Source organism: Papaver somniferum, chromosome 3 (genome assembly GCF_003573695.1).
Source record: "Papaver somniferum cultivar HN1 chromosome 3, ASM357369v1, whole genome shotgun sequence".
NCBI lineage: Eukaryota > Viridiplantae > Streptophyta > Magnoliopsida > Ranunculales > Papaveraceae > Papaver > Papaver somniferum.
The window spans coordinates 100837048-100853248 of NC_039360.1; the positions used below are offsets into that span (position 1 = coordinate 100837048).

At 34.7% G+C, this 16201-nt stretch overlaps 1 protein-coding gene across 1 annotated transcript; it reads left to right on the plus strand.

The window, feature by feature from the left end:
* Nucleotides 1-10727: 10727 nt before the first annotated feature.
* Nucleotides 10728-13272, plus strand: LOC113359797. Its single transcript, XM_026603375.1, has 5 exons — nt 10728-11009; nt 11110-11319; nt 11855-12092; nt 12343-12539; nt 12694-13272. Exons 1-5 carry the CDS (start codon nt 10728-10730, stop codon nt 13270-13272), a joined length of 1506 nt encoding a protein of 501 aa, XP_026459160.1.
* The last annotated feature ends 2929 nt before the right edge of the window (nt 13273-16201 follow it).

A 16201-nucleotide genomic window follows, 5' to 3' on the forward strand; every position in this document is an offset into this window, starting at 1 on the left:
TGCCTTGATCCCGGCCAGCCCCACACCTCATGGTTCCTTATTATTTTATTAATATTTCCCTAATCTCATGAAAATTCCTTAATCTCATGGTATTTTCATAAAACCATGAAAAATATAATATAAAATTAGGGAAACTCGTGGGACCGGGCCCTAGCCGGCCGGCCATGCCCTAGCCGGTCCCACACGTCCCTTTATTTTATTATTATTATTTTAAGTTTCCTTGAGAAATTCCTTGATTTCATGGTATTTCTCTCAAATTATGAAAATTCTTTCAAATCATGGAAATAATACACAAAAATTACATAAAATTAAGGAAACGCACGGGATCGGGCCCCAGCCGGCCGACCATGCTCAAAGCCGGTCCCACACGCCCTTATTTTATTATTTTAATATTATTTTTTTCCTTGATCCCATGGAAACTCCTTCACTTCAAGGAAACTCCTTAATTTCAACAAACTCCTTGATTTCATGATATTTTCATAAAATCATGAAAAATAATATAAAATTAGGAAAAGGCACCATGGGACCGTGGTCACTGGCCGTCCGACCATGCCTTGGCATCAGCGGTCCCACGCCTCGTCATTCCTTCATTTTATAATTATTTTCCTTCATTTCATGAAGTTTTCTCAGTTTCAGCAAAACCCTGATTTTGTCATATTTTCTCAAATGGTTGCTCAAACGCACGCCAGAAAATATCAAATTCTCAGGACTGAGACACAAACGTTTTGAGGATGTGAGCATGTTACCTTGACCGACCAAGTTTGGCTCTTTGGATCGCAAGGAGCCGGTCCCACGTATTTTCATGATTTAACCTAATTGCACATATTAGGTCCAAAACTCCTCCAAATAATTTTGGAATTTTCATAGAGTGATCGTCATTCGATCCCGTGACCATCCAGGGCCGGTTTCATGACCCCTTGGTCGGTCCCTCACCTCTTCATAATTAATTAGGTTTTATCACCTAAGGCTCAGACGAGCATTGTATGAGGAATGATTGAACCATCATTTGATCATTATTTCACCAACTATTCAAGAGATCTTGGTATTTTCTCACTCGAGCATACGGGCACTACATGGTCGATCCCTGATCCCATGTGGCCGGTCTCTCCTTCATTCCATGGTTGAATTTTCAATAAACCATCAAATTGGTCATCAATTGATCAAATTAGGATTTCTGAGTCCAAGGATCATAATTCCAGATTCGAACGCTAATAATTTTGCGACGATCTCATGATCATCATTTTATTATACTCGGTTCAACTATCAGTATTCTAATTAATTTTTTATTTTGGTCACGCTACCAATAATTCATCATACGAGCAACACTTGCTCAGATGAGCAATATTTGCTCAAACCAAGAAATATTGGTTCAACCCTCAATATTCAACAATTTATCGAATGAGCAATACTTGCTCGCCTCAACTATCAACGTGAGAATTATACCTCTGTCTCAACAGACACGTTCAATTCATGAGTTTCAGAATATTTTGCAAAATCATGTTCAACTCAGCAAATACATGGACTCATCGTCCCATGAAGTCATGAAGTCAACAACTGACTAATTACACCACGAGACGTCAATCGTCTCACATGGGGGGATATTAACTAGGGTTTTGGTCAAGCGGTCTACGGCACGTGTGTTCATACACACGATGGAATGTGAGCAAGTCGTGCAATCAGTTGAAGGAGTTAACAAAGTAGTGGATAGAAAATCGACCAAGTCTCTGCACGATGAGCAACTGGTTTCAAACACGATTTCCATTTCCCCACTCTTTGATTCCATCAACTGTCACACTTCATGGGATCATGGTGTCTACAATTCCATCAATATAAATAAGTCTCTGAATCATGATTGAATATACAAGAATCTCACGTCAAACAGACAACACGAGATTAACAACTCAACATCTGAGTAATCACTGTCAACAAAGATTCAATCATTCAGAACTTATCTTATTCAGAATACATAACGCACCTACAATCTTTTATTACCATTAATTCCACACATTTCTCATCTTCCGTCCTACAGATCGACCCATCCTCTCTTATGACCGAATTTACTCTGGAACGACCATTTTCTTGGTTTAGGCCGGAGTACTAAGATTGATCTCTCGAATTCAAAGCACTCCCTTCTTGCAGTGCATCTGTGTGAGGTTGAACATTTCGCTCGGTTCAAGGAGTCTCTTCCGTACGGTCGTCTCCTTAATTCCGTAAAAACCAGCAAATCGTTTTGCTCCATCTACAACGCCATTCTTCCGATTCTCTTGATCAACAAAGTTCGCAAACTTTGGTTCAAGGAATATGACTTATACATAAATTTGTTTCCATAACAATGTTATGTCCACCATTGGTTATGTAATGTAAACTCTCATTTCAATCACTGAAGTTTTCAAAGCAATTTTCAAAGTGATTGAAACATATCATGACTTTCGTCACTAGGTAAATATAAACTTGGTCGAAGCGAAAAGCTTACCAACACATATTTCGAGATATAGATAGGCAAGGTATACTCGGCTCGAGATACCAACTGTGTATAATCAAAGTCTATATATAGCATACAACTTTTTGTCTCAAGAAGTAGGAGATAGAATAGATATACTTTTGAGTGATAGATAAGTTTAAGTCTTCACATACCTTTTTGTCGAGAAGTTCCACCGGCTCCTTGAGTAGTTCTTCTTCTTGTATGATGAATCGCCATGAAGTCCTTGAGCCCAACTACACTTTCTATCCTAGTCCGAGACTTAGCTATAGTAGACTAAAAATCAAGACTTATAGTTTTGATCACTAACATTGACAAACATGCTTGAGATAGCAATGCATGCGAGTTCGACCGAGCAATGCTCTAACACCATATGACCAGCATGGAGAAGAAACTACAAGGAAGTGCGAAATGCATAAGCAACAAGTAATGTCATAACTAACCTCGATCTTAAATTTACTCATCATAAGTTTGTATGCCATGAGTTCGGACTCAAAATATGAATAATGCGCTAACCCAAAGACCGTAATATAGTGAGCTGCCCACGTATCTACAATATTAATTAAAATATGATGTTAAAACCATTAGCAGGATTATACATATTTTCATCCCAGAACTAAAACGAATGTGAGAATGAATCCAACAGAGATGTTTAAAGCAGGAAAAAAAGGCAGGGCCCAGGGCTAATCCTTCAGCCCCTCCTTAGTCAGTGGGCAAAGCCAGACAGCTGCATGTACTTGAAGAATGTCTATCAGTTTGTTTTCCGGTTGGCAACTTGGCCTTGCACATTTTTTTTATACTGAAACAACACAGGGGAGGCAAACAAATCATTTATTTTGTCTCCATTTTTCAAGATAGGCAAGGCAATCTACAACTAGCAAATCTTGAATTGGTAGAACTGAGCGTAGAGAGTAGATGGCCTTCTATTTAAACATAACAGGCCCTTTGATGCAAAACATGTTTATAAATACAACAAATGACCTCAAGTGCTACATTAGTACATTGTACAAGGTCTAGTACCTGGAATACCTGAAAACGACTCTAAAGCAAAGGAACAACATCCCTAGCATGGTCATGACCATAGCCATTTCTCCAGCGTGTCTGAATAGGAAACTCGAGAAGAAGTGTATCCATTCGAGTTGAATGTCTTGATTACAAATAAAAAGGCTTTGGAGATAGTACCAGCAGCATCAGAATTTTCTAGGCAATCATAGCTTCTTCCACCTACAAATACGAACTTAAAATATTTCAATCGAGATAACACATTGCCTGCACATAAAGGAAAGATAGATCAACAGATGAGCATAATCTCACACTCACCATGGACCAATATTTCTGGTCATTGAGCCTGCTGTAAACATTAGCAGCAACTCCGCCGCCCAATATCTTTTGAACCATCACTTGTGAATAAAATGTAAAGTTGATAGTAATTAGTACTCCCTCCGTTCCTTTTTAATAGGCTGGTTTTCTAAAATAAATGTTTCAAAAAAATAGGTTGGTTTTCTAATTGGGAAAGTCAAATGTTACTTTAGTTTTCTGGGACCACTTTTCTCTTAACTTCATTTGATGACAAGTGTCTTGTGGACCATTTCGCTATACTTCTTTTGCTGGTAAGTGTCATGGGGACCATTTCACTTCACTTTTTTTATTGACAAGTGTTATGAGGACCACTTTCAATGATTAGTTCTCTTAATTTCCTCTAAAAACAAAACCAACCTATTAAAAAGGAACGGAGGGAGTATGATGATTCTGAAAGTTAGAAATTGAAAGAAGCTTAATGGTGAATATTAATCCTTGCCATTTACAAATACAGAATTTCATCATCCAATCAAAACAAAAACAAGACAAAAGCTTAATTTTTCAATAGATTTCCATGGATAAGACTATACTTCTGCAAACAAACCCTCTTCAAAATCATATGATTTCGATAACTTCAAAAGCAAAAAATGATTTTTTTTTTCCTGTAGAAATCTCTAAAGTCGGGGATATTAATCAAAATCTGAACCATATTAGCCCAATAACAAAAACCCAGTCCGGAATTAATCAAAATAACCCAAAAATATTGCTAAAAATCTGAACTTTGGATTTAATTGATTCTTTTCTGGGAAAAATAAAATAAAAGAGAAAGCGGAAGAAACAAGGAAAGGGAAAAAAATGTATAATTAGCGGGTTATGATTGATTTGGTTATGGTTTCGCGAACATGTGTTAATAGGTTCGACACATTCATGTACAGAGGTACGTAGAAGAAGGAAGAACCAAATACTGGATACTGGTTGGTTTGTGTGAGAAAGAGAAAGAGAAAGAGAAATGAGGGGAGGGATTATAACCACCTGAATATATACTTCCCAAACCCACAGTCGGACATAAAGTCGAATGTAAAGGATGTTTCGTTTAGTCAAAGTTAGTCAAAGGTCATAATAAGACAAAAATAAATTTAGCAACCTCTAGTCGAGCAATTCTACGAGGCAAAGCAACTAACCAATTTGTCTGATTTTTCCACAAGTCTAACTTTTACCGAAATAAATTGCTTGCTAGATCCTAGAGAATCGAGTGTGCACGAAGTATCACAAAGAACAAAATACCAAAAATAAAAGGTCTTCAAGTCTTCAAATCTTCAACCTTCAAAGTACCTCCACAAACAACTTGATTCCTACAAATGATCAATACACGTAGAACGGAATCTGTTAACTTTGATTGATCAAATATTCTATCTTCATATCTCAAATCACTAGATCTGAAATAGTCAATCTTCAAACAAACTTGAGTGGTGTTATATCAGAATAAAAGGACCATGGAATAAAAAAGTTTGATCAATCAAGGATAACTATACCATTAGTCAACCAAATCAATAATCGAAAACTAAAATAACAACGCGATTTAGTTTCCCACTAGTGATATTACTAAAAGCTTCTTGATCCCAAAGAAGACTTTAAACGATGGCAACACAAGAGATTTCACCTAATTAGATTACCCTCATCTATCTACGAGTTGGATTCCACACAAACGGTTAAGCAGTGTGTCAAGGAATGAGTTTGTAAGAATACAAGATATAATATTTATAGTGTCGTAACCAAGGTTTGTTTGGAAGACAATGTGTTTCCATTTTCAAAATTCCCAAAAGATATCCAAACATTATTGTTTCTGAAATTATAAAATACAAATGTATTCCAACTCATAAACCGAAACCACTCTTAGTTGAAAATTATATAGCTAGCATACATTCATATGCTTTCATGATATAGTAACTAGAGATATGCAAACCTCTGGGATATGGTAAGCATATATATTCGATTATCTAACAAATATTTGAATTTTGGTTTTTAGGATCTCATCTTGAGTACGAAGGAAAAATACTTAAACATTAAGTATTAAAAGTTTAAAACATGTCCAAATCACTATGTTGACATTATGTGAACATTCCAAGTTTAATCCGTGTACATATCGATGCTTTTCAAAACCTTAAGATCACCAAACATATCGAAAATGTAAAACCAGATTAAAGTTTAAACATGATCAGTCAGGATATCAGTCTTTCACCTGAGATTGGTCTTTGCCACAAGGGATCGATCCAAAATTCTCTTTTGACTACAAAATGTAGTTTTTCAAGTTTTCCTTAGATTATGTATATGACATTCCTTCGTATGTTTTCCCAAGGGTTGAATTCGTTCTGGAAGTTCAACTCACTAAATAGTACAAATTATCGTAATATCAACTTACAAATCCTATAGATAAACCATACTCCATAGCTCACATACATTATACTTTGTACCAGTTGGAAACCCGCATAAGTTCGATTATTCTAAGATGGACTGGTTTGTTGGTTAGAAAAAAACTATACACCTCATGGTTATGGTTACTTTTTATTCTATCAAATCTTAATAAATATAATCACTAAATATAAAAAAACGGGGAGAGAGGTTAACATTTAAGTATATGTGAATCTCACCCAATCTTACTAAAGATTGTGCTCTTAAATACTTGGTCGTTTATTGAAAACTTTGTATATGTTTCTTAAAGAAAATATCCTTTATATTGATCGAGATAATATGATTAATTAGGTGATATATTTTGGGATGGAGATCAACATTTTCAATAGGCAATCTGAAAAATTTGCTCATGATTTCTATATAAGTTGACTAATGTTTATCATGAGGTTTCAGAGCATATATATATAAATATATATAAATATTGTCTTACAAGTATCCACGTGCAAATTGAACTATTCTTTCATTCAATACCTATAAAAAATATGTTTTAAATATTAAAAGTTATCCATGTGTTTACCGGAAATCACCTAAACGGCTTCATTCATTGTGCCTTAACTTTTCTCAATCCCCTTATAACAATAATGTAAGACGATTTGACAAAGAATACATCTGATTTATGTACAAATACCATTATCTTCATGTGGTAACAGTAAGCTCATATATCATAAGTTATTTAACCTTGCTAAAAATTCCTTCAATTTATGCATGACCCTTCATTGTTTTCTTGCGGTTAGGAACTACACAAACACAACACACTACAAGAATTCAATATTTGCAAGTTTTTTTTTTGTTAATTTTTTTTTTATTATTATTATTATTATTTTAGATTTATAAATAATTCTACTCGTCTTTCGTGATGATCGATTATATGTTCGTGTGATTGTCATGTCTGGTTAACTAGTCTTCACCGCACAAACAACATGCTTTAGTAAGCCTAGTATTTCTTACTTTGCATTTTTTCATTATCTCCTGCAAAGAAGTAAGTGTTTGGAAAAACAAGATGATGATTATGATTATGCATTATGCGTTGTTGATTCTTTACCTTGATTGATTTGACTATTCATCGCGATATAGGAAACAAACTTTCTTAGAAGAATAGATTAAATAATAAGTAGCAATTTTAATTCGTTGATTTGAAGGGAGAGAGAGGATAGAGATTTACTAATTAATTCGTTGTTTTCAGATAATCCAAACAAACACCAATTAAAATTGAATAAACGACTCACATGTTGCTGCTTGGTTATCCATTTCGATATCTTGCATCTGTAATCGGTGTTTCTGAGCGATATCTGGGAGAGCGAATTTTGGGAGAGAAACTGTTTGGAAAACAAAACACAGAGATAATTTCCTTTTTCCAAAATAAGAAATGCTAATTTCCCAAATAAGAAAGGCTAATATAAATGGTGGTACATGGACATATTTACTTGGACGAGTTTCTAATTTATATTTCTGAATTTATTTTTTCTTTATAATTTTTATATCATATGGTTTTTTCAGATTATATTTTGTTAACTTTAAATAAATTACCGTACTTAAAATATCGTTTATTACATTGAAAATAATTTTGATCAATAAAATTATCAAACATTAGCCATCTAGTCATGTATTTCTGTTCTTTTTTTGGAAATTGACGAATACCCATTTCATATTTATATCATTGTATCTTTGTCGGTAGCTTATCCACCAATTCAGTTCATCCCTTTAAGCGCTCAGTCGCAACCTGCCTCAACTTTCAAAGTTTTAGTTCTTTTCCATGAATGTTCGTACAAAGTTATCAAACATTAATGTGTATGTAATTATTTATATTATTTTAAGACTGCCTTTTCCTTTTCGCGTAATTCAAATGTTTATAAGCTGAATTAGGCAAGCGGTATGACATTCAGGATTTCAATTATCATTAAATTTCAGACTTTACAAGTACAATAGGAATAATAGACATACAATAGGACTTGGGACAACTCTTCGTCATAACTATCTCGCTTTCCAATTCTAAGAACAAATATATTGGTAATGTAGTTGTAAATGACATCACAACAAGAAACTTGTCTATATTAACAACAATTGTGGGATTATCCTTCTTAACAATGAGAGTTATAAAAGCTTATTCACCTCTTCCAGGAGCTTGGACTTTTTGATTTTTTTTGATTTTTTGACTTGCAGCAAGAAAGTCATCTCCCACCACATCCCAACTAGTTTTGAATAAATGACTAGAAAATCATTTGGACCAGGAGATTTTACTGGACCTAGTGTAAGCTAAATCAATAACAATGTCCTCTCTAGAAATAAATTTTATTAGGTCGGGCACATCACTCTGTTGAACGTAACTAGAAAACTCCAAACCTTTAAAGAAACCGTCTTAAACATATACACCAGGATTATCAAATAACTCAAAAAAATAGCAGATACATTCCAGAGATATCTTAGAATCCTCCTCAATTTTAAAATTATCATTGTTAGTATGAGACAAAGTGTTGCTCCTTCATTTTTTCCCCTTTAAATAATTTTGGTAGAAGGAGGTATTAGAGTTACCAAGATCGGGCTATTTTATTCCAGATTTTGTGTTAGTCTCAAAATGTTCATACTTTATAATCTTAGCATACTCTTGAACATAAGGTATTTCTATTCTAGCAAGTTCTAGGTTAAGAGAATCAAATTAAAGAAGTAACTGAACGCCATCCATACCCTCTTTATCTTAAAAAGAGAAGAAGAAATACACTTGAAACTTTCCTTCTTCCAAATAGTAATATCCTTATCACCCTCTTCAGTTTAGGAACTAAAAAAAAACATATGAACTCTAACTTTGTAAGCCCAAGTTCTTTGAATAATAAATAAAAAATCCAATTCTTTAGTAGGATAATTACAAAACTTGGAAGAAGTAGGATGATGCTTTTTTTTCTTTCCAAAATAGACATCACATACTAGGTGAGTGATCAGAAATCCCAAGAAGGAAAATTTTTGGCATTAGATAGCTGAAACTGTTAAATTCATTCCATGGTGATCAAACTCTAACAATTTCAGATTAAATCTTATTATACCATCACCTTGATGACAATTACGCTAAGTATTGAAAAATCCAGAAATCTTATATCAAACAAATGGGTATACTAAAAAATCCACATAGAGGTGAGGTAGAATTCTAGGTCCTACCACTCTATTGAAAGGAGACAACTGATAATTAAATTAACCTAAATGAAAAATCGCGGGTACCAAAATACACCACCACTTTTTTCTCAGTCAATCTGTATGGACAAACTCAATACAACTCTGAGAGTTAAACTCAGTCAAGGAATAATATCTAGAGCTATATATCTCTCTCTCTCCTACGATTAGACCTTTTACAGAAATAAATCCGTGAACCTAATCACAAAGAGATTACTTGGACGGTACCAAAGACCAATGTCCAAGAATCAATCAAGTTGTATCCAACAAACTAGGTCGGATGTCTCTGCTATGATTGATCAACGCACAACCTGTGATATTTCAATTATAAATATAAACAATATAATGCGGAAAAGAAAAAACACAGACACCAGAAGTTTTGTTAACGAGGAAACCGCAAATGCAGAAAAACCCCGGGATATAGTCCAGATTGAAAACCAAACTGTATTAAGCCGCTACAGACACTAGCCTACTACCAATTAACTTCATACTGGAATGTGGTTGAGTCCTAAAAGATATCCCACCGATTAAGGTACAGTCGCGCTCCTTACACCTCTTGAATTTCACCAGGATTCTGCACAAATGATTCCCTTAGCTACCGTCACACCAACTAAGAGTTGCTTCAACTCAATTGAAGACTTTGAACCAATCTGCCTCCCACAGATTAATCATATATATGATTTCTTTTTACAATCAAATAGTTTGATCAAAAGTGATGGAAATCGATAACAATATACAAAGTCTAGCTAACCTCAAAATCTGGACTTATGCAACCTGAAGTGCATTCTAGATTATTATTCACCTCACAAGTATAAAACCTGTGGAATTAACAAAATTTGAGACGAAGAGAACTTTGATGATTTCTATCTATCTTGATCAACTGAGTAACTCAGAATCGATCAAGATCAGGATACACAAGTTATCAAAGAAAGATAACTGGATCTGGCTTCACGAATCCCTATGAAATCTTTGTAGTCGCTAAACCCTAAAAGGGTTAGGAAGAGGACGACTCTAGATACAACTAGGACATACCAAAAAGTAGTGTCGGGATTCAAAGATCCCGGTTGCTTGAAGTCCCCTTTTATAGATATTCAAAGCATATGTGGTTGTAGGTTTAGTTAAGCTAAGATAGCTTTGGAACCAAGCAAACAATATCCACCGTTAGATGAATCTTTGATCAGATTCTCATAAACAAGATATATGCTCTGGTTAGGTAAGACCGTAACCGAACCGTGTACAAAGACCATGTTGATTGCACTTATTCTCATGAATTCTGGACTCGTTAGAGAGTAATTACAATGCTACTACCAGATCTCGTTTTATGCAGTTGAAAAGTGATCTAATTACAATCAAGAAAGGATCTGATTCTATGCATTCTCACTTCAATAAGTCTCGATCTATTGCCTTTCAACTTTCTCAGATTGATCGTCCACTTCCAAATGAAGATCTTGATTTTCACATTCTTCAAGGCCTACATGCAGTATTCTACGCTTTCAAGACCTTCGTTAACACTCGACAGTTGAAAAATCTCAATCATATTACTTCATCTGATCTTTTAGGGCCTCTCTTATCTGAAGAAGCACGAATTATTGCTGAATCACAAGTAGATCTAATTATTTCCTATGCCCATCCACCACAACACAATTTTAATTCATCTTCATCTTCCTCATCTTTGGTAACCTCTCATGTGAACAAATTTTCAGGAAATTTTTCACCTAATTCCTCATATTCAAATTGGTCACCCAATCCTTCTCGTAGTGGTGAATATTCTCGATCCTATTTTGGTGGATGAGCACATAACTTTACAAGAGGAGGACAATTTCATTCAGTTGGAAGATCTAATTTTGGAGGAAGATATCCTTCTAATGGAAGATTTCAGTCTGGAGGCCGATCTAATAAAAGGTTTGGTAGAGGTTCTTCTCATTTTTATCCACCTGTGAAGTATGACTATTATATTGAGTGTCAACTACGCTGTACGCCTGGTCATTCAGCCAATGAATGTCAAAATAGATATTTTAGCACTCATTTCTCTACATCTCAAGCCTATAATGCATATTCTGATTATGGATACACTAAGTGTAGTGAGTATAATGATTTTTGGATCCACGAACCTGAAGCTTTTGCAGTCTACAATGAAGATTATTCAACTCCTTCTACTTCCTGAATACCAGACTCTGGTGCAATACATCATATCACTTCATATTTTTCCAATTTAAATCTTCGTTCTGAGTATCAAGGTTCAGATCAAGTTAAAGTTGGTAATGGCTCAGGTTTTCTTATAACTCATGTTGAATTCTCTTTTTTTCATTATAATGATACTAAGTTAGCTCTTTCAAATGTTCTTCATGTCCCTAGTATTACTAAGAATTTGCTTTATATGCTTCACTTCAATTTTCCAAGGATAATAACTGTTATTTTCCCTTTTATCCCAATTATTTTTGTGTTAAGGATTTGGTTGCTCACAAAGAACTTCTCAGTGGACCTGTTAAGAATGGACTTTATGATATTCAGTCATCATCTGCTCATCTCAAGCAAACATTCTCCACCTCTTCCAGTTCAGTTGATTGGCATAAGAAGTTAGGTCATCCAGCATTCAAGACTCTCAAGCATGGTTTATCATATGTGACTGATATTATAGAAGATCATCTTTCTAGTTATATTTGTGGTAATTGTCAAGTTTCTAAAGGTATGCTTTATCATTCCATGTTGTGTCTTAGAATAAAACTCATGGTCCTTTGAATCTTATTCATACAGATGTATGGGTTTCCCCAGTTTGCTCAGTGAATGAATTTAAGTACTATGTTTATTTTGTTGACTCATTTAGTAGGTTTACTTGGTTTTATCTTCTTTCTTACAAATCAGAAGTACTTCATACTTTCATCAAGTTCAAATCTCATGTTGAAAAACAATTTGCAACTTCTATTAAAATGGTTCAGTCAAACTGGGAGGGGAATATAGGAATGTGTCTTCTTATATAGATTCTTGTGGAATAGGTCATAGAGTCTCATGTCCACATGTTAATCAACAAAATGGCAAAGCAGAAAAGAAGCATAGGCATATTATTGAAACTGGTCTTGCTCTCCTCTCACATGGTTCTCTTCTATTTTCTTATTGTTCATATGCCTTTGAGACGGTTAATTTTTTGATTAACAGATTTCCTACCTCTACATTGCATCAACATTCTCCTTTGGAGACTTTAATTCAATTAAAACCATATTACAACTTTCTTAAGGATTTTGGTTGTGCTTGTTACCCTTGTTTTAAGTTCTTTTAATGCACATAAATAGGAGCCAAGGTCAGTCAAGTGCATGTTTTTGGGTTCTAATGTTATGCACAAGGGTTACAGATGTTTAAACCCTTTGACAAATAAACTTATCATTTTTAGGCATGTTATTTTTGCTGAGACTGAATTTCCTTATCCTTCACTATTTAATACTCATTCTTCAGTACCTCACTCTACTCAAGATGCTACTTTGTCTACCATGTCAGTTTCTTCAATAATTTCAAATGATCCCGATGCTTCATCTAACATGCCGTCATCTACATTTGTTTCTGACTCTCAAGATCAGTTTGCTTCAAATACTTCTCTAGTTCGGCCAGTTCAGATTGCTACAAATACTTCTCTAGTTCAGCCAGTTCAGAATGCTCATCCTATGCACACAAGAGGCAAAAGTGATATTCCCAAACCTGAAGTTTTTGCACCTGATGTTCAGTCTGTGAATGAAGATATTACAGTTCCCACTTCTTTTACTGCATCCAATAAGATTCATGTCTGGGAAATCTCTATGTGCAAAGAAATAAATTCCTTATTGCAGAATGGAACATGGATTCTTGTTGCTCATGATCCTTCTCAGAATATTGTATGATGAAGTGGGTTTTTAGATTAAAACATCATCAAATGTCTGAGCAATCACTCCACGCAATTGATTCCCTTAGCTGACGTTACACGAACTAAGAATTGCTTCAACTCAATTGAAGACTTTGAACCAATCTGACTCCCACAGATTAATCATATATATGATTTCTTTTTACAATCAAATAGTTTGATCAAAGGTGATGAAAATCGATAGCAATAGACAAAGTCTAGCTAAACTCAAAATTCGGACTTATGCAACTCGAAGTGCAGTGTGGAATATTATTCACCTCACAAGTGTAAAACCTGTGGAATCAACAAAGTTTGAGATGAAGAGAACTTTGATGATTTCTATCTATCTTGATTAAGTGAGTAGCTCAACAATCTATTAAGATCAGGATACACAATTTATCAAGGAAAGATAACTGGACCTAGCTTCATGAATCTCTATAAAGTCTTTATAGTCGTTAAACCATAAAAGGGTTAGGAAGAGGACGATTCTAGATACAACTAGGACATACCAAAAAGTAGTGTCGGGGGTTCAAAGATCCCAGTTGCTTAAAGTTCCCCTTTCAAAGCATAGGTTGCTTTAGTTTAAGCTAAGATATCTTTGGAACCAAGTAAATAATATCCACCATTAGATGAATCTTTGAATCTGATTCACATAAACAAGATATTCGCTCCGGTTAGGTAAAACCGTAACCGAACCATGTACAAAGACTATGTTGATTACACTTATTCTCATGAAGTATGGACTCGATTAGAGAGTAATTATAATACTACTACCAGATCTCGTCTTATGCAGTTGAAAACTGATCTAATTACACTCAAGAAAGGATCTGATTATATGCATTCTCACTTCAATAAGGATCGATCTATTGCATTTCAACTTTCTCAGATTGATCGTCCACTTTCAGATGAATATCTTGTTTTTCACATTCTTCAACACCTACCTGCAGAATTCGACGCTTTCAAGATCTCTGTTAATACTTAGCAGTTGAAAAATCTCAATCCTATTACTTCATATGATCTTTTAGGGCTTCTTTTATCTGAAGAAACACGAGTTCATGTTGAATCACAAGTAGATATAACTACTGCCTCTGCTGATGTTGCTCATCCACCACAACACAATTTTAATTTATCTTTCTCATCTTTTGAAACCTCTCCAGTGAGCAATTTTTCAAGTAATTTTTTTTACCTAATTCCTCATATTCAAATAGGTCACCTAATCTTTCTCGTGGTGGTGAATATTCTCGATCCTCTTTTGGTGGATGAGCACATAACTTTACAAGATAAGGACGATTTCACTCAGGTGGAAGATCTAATTTTGGAGGAAGATATCCTTCTAATGGCATATTTCAGTCTGGAGGTCGATTTAATGGAAGGTTTGGTAGAAGTTATTCTTATTTTTATCCACCTATGAAGTATGACTATTATATTGAGTGTCAACTACGTCGTAAGCCTGGTCATTTTGCCAATGAATATCGATATAGATATTATAACACTGATTTCTCTACAGCTCAAGCCTATAATGTATATTCAGATGATAGATACACTGAGTATAGTGAGTATGATGATTTTTGGATCCCTGAACCTGAAGCTTTTGCAGTCTACAGTGAAGATTCTTCAACTCCTTCTACTTCCTGGATACCAGACTCTGGTGCAACACATCATATCACTTCAGATTTGTCCAATTTAAATCTTCATTCTGAGTATCAAGGTTCAGATTAAGTTAAAGTTGGTAATGGCTCAGGTTTGCTTATAACTCATGTTGGATCCTCTGTTTTTCATTCTAATGATACTAAGTTAGCTCTTTTAAATGTTCTTCATATCCCTAGTGTCACTAAGAATTTGCTTTATATGCTTCAATTTGACAAGGATAATATATAACTATTATTTTTCCATTTATCCTAATCATTTTTGTGTCAAGGATTTGGTTACTCACAAAGAACATCTCAGTGGACCTGTTAAGAATGGACTTTATGATATTCAGTTATCCCCTGCTCATCTTAAGCAAGCATTCTCCACCTCTTCCAGTTCAGTTGATTGGCATAAGAAGTTATAGGTCATCCAGCATTCAAGACTCCCAAGCATGTTTTATGATATGTGACTGATATTATAGAATATCATCTTTCTAGTTTTATTTTTAGTGATTGTCAAATTGCTAAAAAGTCATGCTTTACCATTCCCCGCTGTGTCTCAGAATAAAACTCATGGTCCTTTGGATCTTATTCATACAAATGTATGGGTTTCCCCATTTTGCTCAGTGAATGGATTTAAGTACTGTGTTTCTTTCATTGACTCATTTAGTAGGTTTACTTGGCTTTATCCTCTTTCTTACAAATCAGAAGTACTTCCTACTTTCAATCAAGTTCAAAGCTCATGTTTGAAAAACAATTTGCAACTTCTATTAAAATGGTTCAGTCAGACTGGGGAGGGGAATAGAGGAATGTGTCTTCTTATATGGATTCTTGTAGAGTAGGTCATAGAGTCTCATTTCCACATGCTCATCAACAAAATAGAAAAGCAGAAAAGAAGCATAGGCATATTGTTGAAACTGGTCTTGTTCTCCTCTCACATGTTTCTATTCCACTTTCTTATTGGTCATATGTCTTTGAGACAACTAATTTTTTGCTTAACAGATTGCCTACCTCTATATTGCATCAACATTCTTCTTTGGAGACTTTAATTCAATTAAAACCAAATTACAACTTTCTTAGGTTTTTTGTTGTGCTTGTTACCCCTGTTTAAGGTCTTTTAATGCACATAAATTGGAGCCAAGGTCAATCAAGTACATGTTTTTAGGTTATAGTGTTATGCACAAGGGTTACAGATGTTTAAATCCTTTGACAAATGAACTTATCATTTTTAGGCATGTTATTTTTGCTGAGACTGAATTTCCTTATCCTTCGCTATTCAGTGCTCATTCTTCATTACCCCAC

What these genes read in the sequence shown, in the direction of transcription:
- LOC113359797 (XM_026603375.1), top strand. Translation starts at nt 10,728, where the DNA reads ATGCAGTTGAAAAGTGATCTAATTACAATCAAGAAAGGATCTGATTCT. An exon ending in GAATTATTGCTGAATCACAA is followed by an intron (nt 11,010 to 11,109) that starts GTAGATCTAATT and finishes ACAAATTTTCAG; the next exon opens with GAAATTTTTCACCTAATTCC. An exon ending in TAATAAAAGGTTTGGTAGAG is followed by an intron (nt 11,320 to 11,854) that starts GTTCTTCTCATT and finishes TTTTGTGTTAAG; the next exon opens with GATTTGGTTGCTCACAAAGA.